At 33.3% G+C, this 12,141-nt stretch overlaps 2 protein-coding genes across 13 annotated transcripts; one reads left to right on the top strand and one right to left on the bottom strand.

Annotated features, from left to right (window-relative positions):
• Positions 1 to 655: 655 nt before the first annotated feature.
• LOC145104979 (coatomer subunit beta'-1-like) lies at positions 656 to 2,972 on the bottom strand. The gene is made up of 9 exons (XM_079042129.1): positions 2,926 to 2,972; positions 2,548 to 2,568; positions 2,400 to 2,461; positions 2,246 to 2,300; positions 2,077 to 2,113; positions 1,504 to 1,829; positions 1,269 to 1,400; positions 971 to 1,191; positions 656 to 895 (listed from the first exon to the last, which is right to left on the bottom strand). The coding sequence occupies exons 1-9, from the start codon at positions 2,926 to 2,928 to the stop codon at positions 835 to 837; spliced, it is 918 nt and encodes a 305-aa protein (XP_078898255.1). The 5' UTR covers positions 2,929 to 2,972; the 3' UTR covers positions 656 to 834.
• Positions 2,973 to 5,008: 2,036 nt separating this feature from the next.
• LOC145143698 (uncharacterized) lies at positions 5,009 to 11,622 on the top strand. 12 transcript variants are annotated; one of them, XM_079074821.1, is made up of 16 exons: positions 5,009 to 5,338; positions 5,403 to 5,481; positions 5,642 to 5,745; positions 5,911 to 6,384; positions 6,463 to 6,572; positions 6,681 to 6,752; positions 6,830 to 6,907; positions 6,990 to 7,047; positions 7,191 to 7,277; positions 7,434 to 7,499; positions 8,387 to 8,459; positions 8,808 to 8,824; positions 8,921 to 9,032; positions 9,237 to 9,314; positions 10,172 to 10,332; positions 11,342 to 11,622. In XM_079074821.1, the coding sequence occupies exons 12-16, from the start codon at positions 8,811 to 8,813 to the stop codon at positions 11,475 to 11,477; spliced, it is 501 nt and encodes a 166-aa protein (XP_078930947.1). In that variant the 5' UTR covers positions 5,009 to 5,338; positions 5,403 to 5,481; positions 5,642 to 5,745; positions 5,911 to 6,384; positions 6,463 to 6,572; positions 6,681 to 6,752; positions 6,830 to 6,907; positions 6,990 to 7,047; positions 7,191 to 7,277; positions 7,434 to 7,499; positions 8,387 to 8,459; positions 8,808 to 8,810; the 3' UTR covers positions 11,478 to 11,622. The 12 variants fall into 12 exon arrangements, 7 of the variants coding, with proteins under 7 accessions (XP_078930947.1, XP_078930948.1, XP_078930946.1 ...); XM_079074822.1 differs by having other exon boundaries at positions 6,282 to 6,384; XR_013724816.1 differs by lacking the exon at positions 8,808 to 8,824 and adding an exon at positions 9,597 to 9,682 and having other exon boundaries at positions 5,642 to 6,384; positions 10,213 to 10,332.
• Positions 11,623 to 12,141: the final 519 nt, after the last annotated feature.

Genomic DNA, 12,141 nt, shown 5'->3' on the forward strand with positions numbered 1-12,141 from the left:
TTTTAATTTATTTAAATAAACACACCCCAACACCACCCCCTCATCTTACCTTACCTATCTCACCATTTTTTATCTATTTAAATAATAATTTTTTTTAGGTAAGATAGGGACCAAACGCGTAACAAATACAAACAGTAGGGACCAAGCGCATAACAAAAACAAATAGTAGGGACCTTCCGAGTTAAAAAAATAAGTTAGGGACCAAACGTGCAAATTACCCTAAACCATAGGGACCATTCGTGTAATTTACTCAACATTTTTAATCTGTTCCAGGTCAAGTCCCAAATCATTAAGTTGGTGACTTTGGTCGCCTATAAACTTTAGGGCCTAAACATATACGAAAAAATCTCGTGATTTATCCCAATAAACAGGCACAAAGTCCTTCATGTTTTATGTTTTCTTTTACGGGTAGTTTGGCCCATTATGATTTCGTAAGTTTATTATTTTTTAATATTGACTTTTTGGTTGAATGTGTCAAAAAGTAAATACATGCTATCAATATGAATAATCATTTATTTTGACTTTAGAAGGTATTACGAAATAACATAATATTCAAACCAATGACAATTTGGAATCTCAACCATATGATCAATGATTAGACAAAAAGGAATATATGAAATAGATAAATTTTGATAGATAGACAACGAAGATCATATTAAAGCCTTAACCAATGATAGAACATTTTATTTTCAAGTTTCATACATCATACCATACAGATACAATATTGAGATATATCATACATCACACATTAAAATACATAATATTAGATAACAAAGGTGTGCATTTTATTAATATATTATATTCCACCCGTATATCAGATGAATTGTGATTTGCTCAAGAACAAGCAGTGATGACTTGACCAACGAGCACTCCTTCATCGCAACCAAGTATAATCCTATTAACATAAAAATAATTGTGCGTTTTATAATCATATCAATCGAAAGTCAAATGTAAAATACAAGAAACTTACTGAGATGAGTCTTTTATGAATCCAATGGTCCAAACTCTCCCGAGTTCAGAAGTAAACACATGATCTAACTTGTAAGTTATCGCATTCCAAGCATGTACACTTTTGTCTTCAGAACCGGTGATGATAAAATTAACGTCCGATTTCACACATATTGTAGATGTAACATTGTTTGTGTGTCCTTCAAGAGTTTGAATACAAGTCTTGGTTTCATAGTCCCAAACCTAAATAGTGTTTATATATTAGTATAAGGTTGGTTTACTTTTGATCACATAAAAATATAAATTTTGTATAGACATACCTTTGCAGTATAATCATCAGACCCAGTAATAAAGTAGAGTTTTTCATCAGTTTCAAAAAATTCCACAGAGTTCAAACCTTTCGAATGACCTTCCATTGACAAATGCGGACTTGATGATTCAAGATTCCACATCTTGAAAGAGAAACATATAAAAGCATTAGAATCATATTATCTAATCATGAATCTTTAGTTGTATGTATACATTATCAAGATGCACGATGAAAGCTAATACTACCTTAATGGTACAATCGAGTGATGCACTTGCGAACATATTGGAATCCTTCGGGGTAAATGCTACTTGCATGACATAATGTCCATGCCCCTCAAATGTCTTAGTGCATTCCCAACCTTTCTCCCAATCCCATAGCTTTATGAGCTTATCGTCAGATGCAGAAAGTATGCATGGAAGAGATGGATGCACAACCACCGACCTAATAAAGTCTGTGTGTGCCTTCAGTTCTACGACACTTTCCATATTGTTATAGTTGTACACACGAAGAAACCCATCATCAGATCCAACAACAATCCATTCCTTGTGCGCAATAAATTTTACAGTTCGTACTACAAAACATACATAAAGTACAAGTGAATATAACTAGATTCCACAACATACAAGCAACTTCACTAAAGACTTGTAATAAAAAAGGAACCCACCAATATTTCACAATCAAAAATTGATAGTAAATAAGAGTGTCATTTGAGTAAAAAATAGTATGATTAAGCTTGAACATTAGACATCATGTATTTATCATATTTTTTTTACTATAGGACAAACATATGAAATTCATTTAAAACAAAAACCGCGTACCAGGTGATTTGCCGATTTCTAAAGTCTTCTCTGTTACCTACAAAAAAAGATGCTACCCGTGAATATATATTTGGACATATTTATACGTTATTTTTTGTTATCATACATCTATAATCCCATTTGATAACGGTGATGTAAACAACAAGTACATAAATCGATAATGGCTTACTTGAGAGTTATTGTTCCAAATAGAAACATTTCCAGAGTGCAAACCTAACAAGACCCTTTAGATAAAAAAAGTGACGTAATTATTAAATATATTTACATACGAACCATTTAAGAAAATGAATATATGAGACATTATAAATAGAGAAATCCATTACCATGGTTCGGTTGGATGCAAGTCAATCGATTTAATTCTCTCAGATTTTTGAACGGCAATTTTCTGTAATCAAATAAAAAAGTTAATTACTAAAACAAGATTAATTACTAGTAGATCAATTTGCATGAAAGCCGTGTTGGGAAGGTCACCTTGATTTCGATTGCAGAATTCTATTGAACACAGAAGAACAAAAATTCCATACATGAAAAAATACATATTGGTCAGTAACAATTTAAATAAACGTAATGATCAACTAGCAATTTAAATTTCTCAATAAATTGGTAACTAATAATAGATGTAGAAAGAAAATACAAGCAATCATTGCATAAATTGTTTGTAGCAACCATTCAAAATAAATATCTTAAAACATAAAATAGATATGATAAACATTTTATATACATATCTTAAAACATAAAATAGACATGATAATCATTTTATATACATATCTTAAAACATAATCATTTTGTATATACACGTTTCGAAATATCATTGTATTGTTGCTAATAAAAGAATGATAAATAACTAACCATTTTAATTATTCTTAATGGTCAGTTAACGTTGGAGATTTGTGGCGATATATGTTGGTGCGGGTGAAATCATGTTATATATGATAGGCTGGGAGGTGTTAGGTTTGGAGGTGTTGACATGCAAGCAGTCGAATTTGACTCATGCTATCATGAATGGTGTCACTTGATACCTTTCCAACCGTTGATCATGCAAAATAATTGTTTTAACGGCAAAGATTGTATGATATTTAGTGGCAAACTAAAAACGGAGAGTTCAAGGAAGGTAAGGTAGAACGAAATCTCAAGGCGCGTTTTCCAATGTATCATTATGTGATTAAGAGTTGCAAAACCATGTTGCGATTCAAATATTTTTACAATTTAATAAAAGGTAAATTACACCGTACCTCCCTCGTGCATATGTCAGAAAACATGTTTAGTCCATATTTTCAAAAATTAACCTGGACCGTCCCTGTATTATGTTTTTTTCACTCGGGCAGTCCCTGAAGTCATAAAATGACTATTTTACCCTTAGTAATTTCTTTTTTATATTTTTATTATTTGTTTATCATTTTTTAAAATTGAAAAAAGAATAAAATAAAATAAATACCCTCCCTCCCCCCCCCCCCCCCCCAATTACACGTTCAACCGTACTCTTTCCCTTCAGTTTCCCGACATCCCCTTTCACCTTGGCCGCCCACCAGGAGGAGTGTAGATGGGAGCACACAAGTGGCAATGACGACTCCATCTCCGTCAATCTTCTAACAACCACCAACCTTAATTTCCGTCTTTTTTCCCTCTCTCTCGTACCATCACACATGAAATCCCCAAATAGAGCTCCAATCTTACATAGACGGCCATTCCGACACCCTATGTCGCGGTTCTTTATCTCACACGGATGGAGGCATTTCAAAAATCGAGATTGAGTCATTTGAAATTGAAGAATGGGGCGTATGGTTCTTTTATTCAAACTCGTTTGAGACGGTGGTGGAATATACATATATCGATAGGGAAGAAGATGATGTTGGTGGCAACAAAGAAGGTCTCGTCGAAGCCTTACCAGAGAAACTCCACGCAGTAATCACATTTGCATCACCGTCACTCATCTCCTCCTCCATCTCTGACGCCGTCTGCTTTCAGGTTAAGAACCCTAAATTCTTTCCTGATTTCGAATTAAACATTGCCATGCCCTGATTCTTCCTTCCTGATTTGCCTTGATTATTCTTTCCTAATTTGCTGATGGATTTTCCGATGGAGGCTGCTGGTGGTGTTAACAGTAAATGTGGATGGTTCAATGGTGGTTTAAGTATAGGTTACTAGTTCGGTGAATAAGGTGGTAGTTTCTAGTTATTTTTAGTGAAACACTTGCTTTGAACGGAGGAGTGGATGTGATGAAGTGAGGGGTGGAAGTGGTGCTCTATTTTCCGGTGAGGGGTGGTGATGATGCTATAATTTCCGGAGGTGGTGTAGACTACCTGTGGTGATGGTGGTCAGGTCTTCAACAAAATAGAAAAATAATTAAAATAAAATTTAATAATTAAAAATGTCAAAAATGTTAAAAATAAATGAAAAGGTAAAGGAAAAGAGCATTTTAATCTTTTTATGTGTCATAAGGGATTAAACGTGCAAATTTAAACTAACGAGGGATGAAACGTGCAACTTTTAACGTCACGAGGGACGGTCCGAGTTAATTTTTGAAAATAGGGACTAAACACGCTTTCTGGCATATACACGAGGGACGATTGGTGTAATTTACCCTTTAATAAATGATCATTTATGTTGCATTAAAATTTAAAAGCAATCAACTAATCGCTTTTGATGGTTTGGCAAAATGTAGTAACATTAACACTCATCTTTTGTCCCACTATAAAATACAGGAAAATATTTTTTTATGGTAATGAAATATTAATTTTGTATATATTTAATAGTTTATTTATATAATTATTATATATATATTAAAATTGTGGAAAGGAACAGTTAAGTCGACACATTTTGTCCGACTTTCGTCCCTTGAATTACGTTTTCGGTCCCTATACTATCACACGTGTACGTTATCCTCTCCACCGATTGCTATTTTCCCACAAACCACAGGGCATTTTATCCCCACATCCGCTTAGTCGATCCTTCCAGGTTCTTCCTTCCGCTGCTTCTTATCCAAACCTTGTCTTTCTCTCTCTTCCTTCCTCCGCTAATGTTCATCGCCACCACCATCCGGTCCAGCGCCTCTATCTCCGCCATGATCGACATAAGCCTCTACCACAGCCTCCATCTCTGCGGGGTTCGGTTTTGGAATTATCGACAGCTGTTGTAAATCGGAACTCGAAGACCTGAAAAAAAATGGAGTTGTACGGACGGAGCAGGGGGAAAAACGGGTGACAGACGGATCATACCCAACAACCTGAATGGATACAGTCGGGGACGGAGACGGGACTCGAAGGTAATGCTTCCACAGCTTACCATTTTATAGTTCCAATTTTGATATTGTTAGAAGATTTTTTTAGGGCTTTTCAAGAGGCGCCGTATGCCGTCGACTCCCATGTGAAGCCTTCGATCGGTGACCTTCGCTCCCCCCAGTTACAGGTTCGTTTATCTTCAACTGTTTTTCTGTTTTCGTTTGCTTACACGATGAAACAACTGCTCAGAGTTAATAGAAAGGTCTGAAATCGGATTGGTTAAAATTATCTTCCATTTTCTCTCTTTCTTTTTCTTTTCTGACCAAGAAATCATTTTTAATTACAAGTTTAAGGATATACCATACACCTAGCGCCCCTGCCTTCTCCTTCTCTAAGGACTAACAATTCCTTCTGCAACTACCACAAGTACAACACCGACATTTGATTTCAGGTTCGTTTTACTTCACTTTTCTAAACAAATGAAGGTTTGATTTTTTATATGTGTGTTTATGTTGGTATATATGTGTGTATTTTGGTATATATTCACAATAGAATCGATTACTTTTCCTATTCTTCATACCACCTTGCTGTTTCCACTTTCCATGTGCATGTATAGCTTTGTGTCCATGCCCACTATGTGTTTGTAGAAATGCCCAGCTTAACCAAACGCAAAATATCATCTTCGGGTTGCAAGTTTTATTTTCAATAGTTGAATAATGGTATTCAACTGTTGTGTAAGTGTGAAAAAAAAATCAAGTGAAAGTGTGAAACATGGAGCTGTTTGGGTTTGTTTCATTTGGCTCTTCACAAAGAAGAAGAAGAATCAGTGTTCTTTTTGTTTATGACGTTTCATCTTGGTAGAAATCGGTATGGGTTTGATGTTCTCATCGTGAACTGGTGGTATGCAAATTACTGTATGTTTAATATGTATATGTTGTTAGCACTCTAATATGCTCTTGAAAGTAAAATGACTTGCCTGATATCCAGCAAGATTTGTTTGGGTAGTTAGTATGGCACAAACAAGACATTCATTTCAGAATAAGAATTGGTTCATTAGTTCAAGATGCAAATATGTTTGCTCCCTATGCAGGTATACGCTTTTTATTCTTATTCCTTTTTTACCCTTTACTTCAATATAGAATCTCATAACTATGGCCTTTTTTCACAGATATGTTGAACCATTCTTGCAACCCAAATTTCTTTTTCCATTGGAGATTCAGAGACTGAATGTTTGAGGTGATGACAAATGCTTGACAAAGGATTAAAAAAGGGGAAGAGGTAAAAATCATGATGAATGTTACTTATTAAATGCTAATTATCCTATAATCTTAAGAAATGAAATTACATTACTATAAAAATTTTAACCTTTATTTTTATTTTTTTCAGATGACAGTGAATTACATGAGTGGCCAGAGGAACACAGCACTTATGCAAAGATATGGCCTTTCTTTACCCGATGTAAGTTCCCTCAAAATAATTAATTGATTCTTAATTTTATAAAATTTTCCAATCTTATTGTTTTTTTATATTTACAGAATCCTTGGGATGTGCTTCCATTCTCTGGAAATGCAAATATCCATTTACATTTGCATAATTGGATAAGATTTTTCAAAGTAAAATCTTGCATTTGTTTTTGTTATCAATCTATTGGAACTGATAACTGAATTACTTTTATTTACCTGTGGTTTGTTTTAGGTTTAGGAAATAGCAGCAGCTCAGTTGACATGAACCTGTTTCCTTTTGTTATTTGAAGGTACGAAGTCTTTAACATCCAAAGTTTCTTTGTTTGTGGTGTCTTCCCATAAAAGAAAAAATAAAAAAAGAAATCTCTAAAACAAAGTGAGCATGAAATTGATATTATCAGATATGTACCTTTTTCTGAATATGTAACTACAGGTGCAGGAGGAAAGTACAAAAATGCATCTTTTACACAAAGCAGATAATCTGGTGGACTTGAGCGGTGTTGGTCTAAACCAAACTCGGGTCAGTTCAGAACGGACTATAACTAATTCAAACTTATGTTAATTTCGTATTTGTTTATAACTTTTCTCGCCTTCCCCGACCGGTTCTGCTTACCTTCCCCCCACCTGCGGCGCCACCGCTGTCGTATTTTTTTACCTCGATCGCCACCACCATCAGCCGCCTCATCTGGACCTGCGATTAGGGCTTGATGAAGATCATCGCTCCTACCGGACTCTCTACATGGTAAGGAATTCGATCTTTTGCTTTTCTTGGTTTGTTGCATGTTTGATAGTTGATAAGTGTTGTTACCTGCTCCTACCATCCACTGCTGCCAATCAGCGTTACACGTGTTTTGAATCTACTTCCTCCACCGCTTTTGTTAGCCAAGATGTTCTCCATTTCTCCTCACGATGAACATTATCCCTTTACCCTTACGTCGCCATCGATCATCATCTTCCTTTGATTTGGTGGTCTATCCTCGGGAAGTCTTCAGCTACTACTCACCGACTGTCATCGACTTCTATTCACCATTGCAACAACACAGCCTCCACTCCGACCTAGCAAGATAGCGACGACATATGTAATTTTTCGTTTTAATGAGTGTTGGTTTTTTTTAGGTCGATCTGTTTTTTTTTTGGTCGATTTGTTTCTCTAATTCATCGTCCTTTCATCTTCATATGTTAATGTTTCGTCTATTCACTTTACCATCTGCTAAACCAGGCAACAACATTTGCTTTTCCAACGGCGTGGATTGTTGGAGATGGTGCGATCGGCGATTGATGTGGCCCCGATGGGTGGAAAACATGAAAAAAAACGCACACTTCTCTTATTTCAGTTCTTGGAACCAACAAAAAAATGTTTTTCCTAGAATCGGAGTACACCAAACCACTTCATCGCTCTTAATACTGAAACCAACAGAAAATGGTTTTTCGTAGAATCGGAGTACACCAAACCACTTCATCGGTCTTAATTTTAGGGCTTCCTTCTTATCTAATATCTTCCGATTGTTCCAAATTTTTTGGGGTGATATCTTCTGCGACTTAATTGTTCGTTTTTGTATTTGGAAGCCTGAATCTTCGATTATATATGTAACACCGCTACAAGATTAAAAACGGGGATGGTTGTCGCAGGTCCGACAGAAGGCGTAAGGGGCTAATTTCGTAAACTTTGCAGATATAACAATTCTCTAAATTCAGCTGTCAGGTAAGTTTTCTCCCTCTATTCTTCTTTCTTCTGTGCATATAAAAATCTGCTCAAGATAGTTCCATATCTCTTGCTTTAGTTTTTTTTCAAATGGCCAATGGGAATTGTTAGATTAAAACATGAACTGAAGTTCTTGAAGTTATGTTGATTGAGAGCGAGAACAGGGGACCTGATACATAAATTTGTTTCATTTTGTAATTATTAAATGAAGTGATGTTGATGTTTAATTAGTTCAATGAGATTATTGAATCATTATTGATACATTATGACGTACTTATTTGTTTCTTTTGGTCTTCAATTATCATGTATTTTGTGTTTTTATTACATTTTGTTGTTTCTATTTTGTAGGTCATGTGTTTCTTATGGTATATTTTTTTACTTCATGTTTCGCTTTGTTTTCGTTTTTATTTGTTGTTATTATTGTTATTGTGCTTTCTACATTCTGTTTTTATATTTTGCAGTTTTTATTACCTTTTTTGGGTCGTTTTGGGTGTTGGGTTGCTTCCTGGGCTGGTGGTGTCTGGAAAGAGGAAATCTGATGGGTTTTTAGAAAACATTAAACATCAGCTGAAGGTAATCTTTAATAATCTTCTTTTAGCAGTTTTTTTTTTTGGTTTGAAGATATTGTTCCACATCTGGGATTAATTGTGTTTTCAAGCTTGTATCAATTTTGAATGAATGTGAGTAGAATATGTGATTTTGAGTGATGTCATCTCCTCAAACATTTCCAATTGATCTTATGGTCTGATATGGGTATGATTTCTTTTCCATGTGCAGGTTAATTGGATGACGCTTCAAGGAGTTAATTTTGTCTTTTGTATCTATTACAGAGCCATTGGCATAATTAATTTAAAGGTACAACCTTTTGGGCAACCCTGTAGTATTTATTCCTTGTCAAATAATCGAAAATTGAAATAACAACAACCTCTCGGTTCAAGAAATGTAAGTTGTTGTTCATTTGGATACTTAATTATAATAAACTCAATTTGTTTATGGTTACTGTATTTCTGATGTACAAAAGCACTGTCGATTGTATGGTTAAAACCTTAAGAGTTAACTTATTTGATTATTACTGGTTTCCTGATTTGATTCTTTTATAATATCATTATCATCATTTAATATCTGATTGATGACCAGAAAGCCTAGCATTCTATAAAAGATTCCTCTCAAATATTGGTCGGCTATAATCGTGGAATGTCATAATGTTTTTGACACTTGAGAAGGTAATATTCTGTTTTTTAACATATGAAGATGATCAGGTCTTTCCTCATCAAAGGCTATAATTCTTTTACGTTTCTTGGGTTTTATCTTTCTTTTTACTTCAGAATTGATAGTTATAACGAAATTGGGAGTTATTAGTTGATTTTGTGGTCAAACTGATTCTGAATAGAGGGATAGAGTAATTCAATTGCCAAACTATGTTTACCGCTTTTTCATTTTGGGGATTCTCTATGTTCAAAATAATAAAGTGGATCTAATAGGTTGAACAAGTTAGAAGCTACTCAAAGTATAATCAAATGTTTGCAACCTCCTAAAGCATTTTATTCAAAAAACTAGATCATTTTTTTAATAATAGTTTCTTCTCACTATATTTAATATATAATGGTTTATGAAGTTACGAAATAGAGAAAAACATGTCTAAAAATATAATTTCTTCATCTTTCATAAATCTGAGTCATGTGGGACAATTCAATATGTTTTGTGGAATACAGTTTCCAAATCTTAGCCCTCTTAAATCCCATGGATTTGCTAGAAACAGAGTATGGACCAAGGAGAACAATTCCCATCTTCTTCAATCCAAACCCATTAATGGAGTTTCTGTTGATTTGTTACTTAAGCCCACTGAAGATGATTTGATGAAATGGCCTAACAGGTACATACTTTATTGATTTTATTGTATTTTTATCTTATATACTTTGTGCTTTTACTTTCTCATTGTTATATATATATATATATATATATATATATATATATATATATATATATATATATATATATCTTCATTTGTAGATTTTAGTAAAAAATCTACATAATAATTTCGTAACCAAATTAGTATGTGATGCGTGATGTTTTGTTTAAAGATTTAAGAAAGAAAAACTATAAACTGTTTAAAATGTTGAAAAATATTTAAGATCTTGAAGAACTGTCACGGTCTTAAAGATCTTGACGAACAATCAAGATCTTAAAGACAAATAAAATGCAAATAAATATTTTAAATATTTTAAATGCTTTATATGCTTGATATATTCAGAATTTCAATGATATCTAGAATGCAAAGAAAAACATATTGTAAATGCTTTACTATATGAAACCAATGAGGAGTGTAAAAGTCCCAAGATGTTCAAGGTATGTAAAACTATAGAGATGTTTAAGATTCGTAAAAGATTTCAAATGATTCAAATTTATTAAAATGCATAAAAATACGAAGATGTTGAAGATAAACAAAAGATTAAAGATGTTTGAAACATATAAAAGTAAACATTCAAGATGCGACACAGGAGGATATACGAGAAAATCTTTTTATCATTATGTTTTTTTTATCGTCTAAAAATTTTATTTACTAATTAAGCCACTACACTAACATTTTTTTATTGATTTAGTCATTAAACTATTAGTTTTTGATGATTTATCCACCAAAGTATTATGATGAAAATCTAAAAAAGAAATATTTCAAGTGGCTAAATTTATATAATGGTTTTTTTCTGTATTTTAATAGAACAACAGAACAAAATGGCTTGGCTATTATTTCTATTTTTTTTTCGTTTTTCTTTTGCATTATGATGCACTTTTTTAAGTTTCTGATGTTATTGATTGTGTATATCTATAATGCCCACAAGTTGTGCTTATATAAACATATATGTAGACATTTTTTACACTTGCAGCTGGAATTTGAGAGGCAAAGGATGTGGAGGCTACAGTTCTTTAGGTTCTTCCAATTTCAGCAGTAATGGTTTTATTGCCATTATGTGTAATTTCCATTTTTTCATTTTAAGTGCACTAAATAGCAATGCGCTTTGAATTTACATCTTTTTTTTTGTTTTTTTTTTTGTAATTCATTTTTTTACCAACAAACAAAGTACATTGCTATTTGTTGCATCTTTTCATATTTCCATGTATTTGATATTATACTCTATTCAATCTATATAGTTGCTTAGTATTTGAATGACATTATAGCATCCTACTTTCGTGACCTGCCAAACATCAACAACAAAAACCGACCCGTGCAACGCACGGGCCTCATTTCTAGTTTACTATTAAATTTATATTTATTGTTTAAAAAATATTCTTTTAATCGGTTCCATATCTATCTTCTCTTCAAAAAAATTCTATTAAACTTATATTTTCATATATGATTTACTATTAAACTAATTTTAATATACATTAAGCCGCCTTCAATTTTTCCGGTTGTCATCAAACTTTTTATTGGGTTCTCCGGCCCAAACAATTCCAAAGAAGAAAGAAACCAACAATTTACTTGTTTATTTTTTAAAAACATTTAAAAGTGCAGTATTTTCCTTCTCGATCTCCGGTGAAAACGTTCGCATGAATTAGGGGTGACAATCCATGAAAAGTCACGAAATGAAAATTATGACAACTGAAATCCAAATTCGTGTTCGTGTCAAGTGAAAAAAAACACGATATTGTGTCTAGTCATGTTCGTGTTCTAGATTTGACATGATAT

Source organism: Lactuca virosa, chromosome 1 (genome assembly GCF_052849685.1).
Source record: "Lactuca virosa cultivar CGN04683 chromosome 1, Lactuca_virosa_CGN04683_v6, whole genome shotgun sequence".
In the NCBI taxonomy this organism is placed as follows: Eukaryota; Viridiplantae; Streptophyta; class Magnoliopsida; order Asterales; family Asteraceae; genus Lactuca; species Lactuca virosa.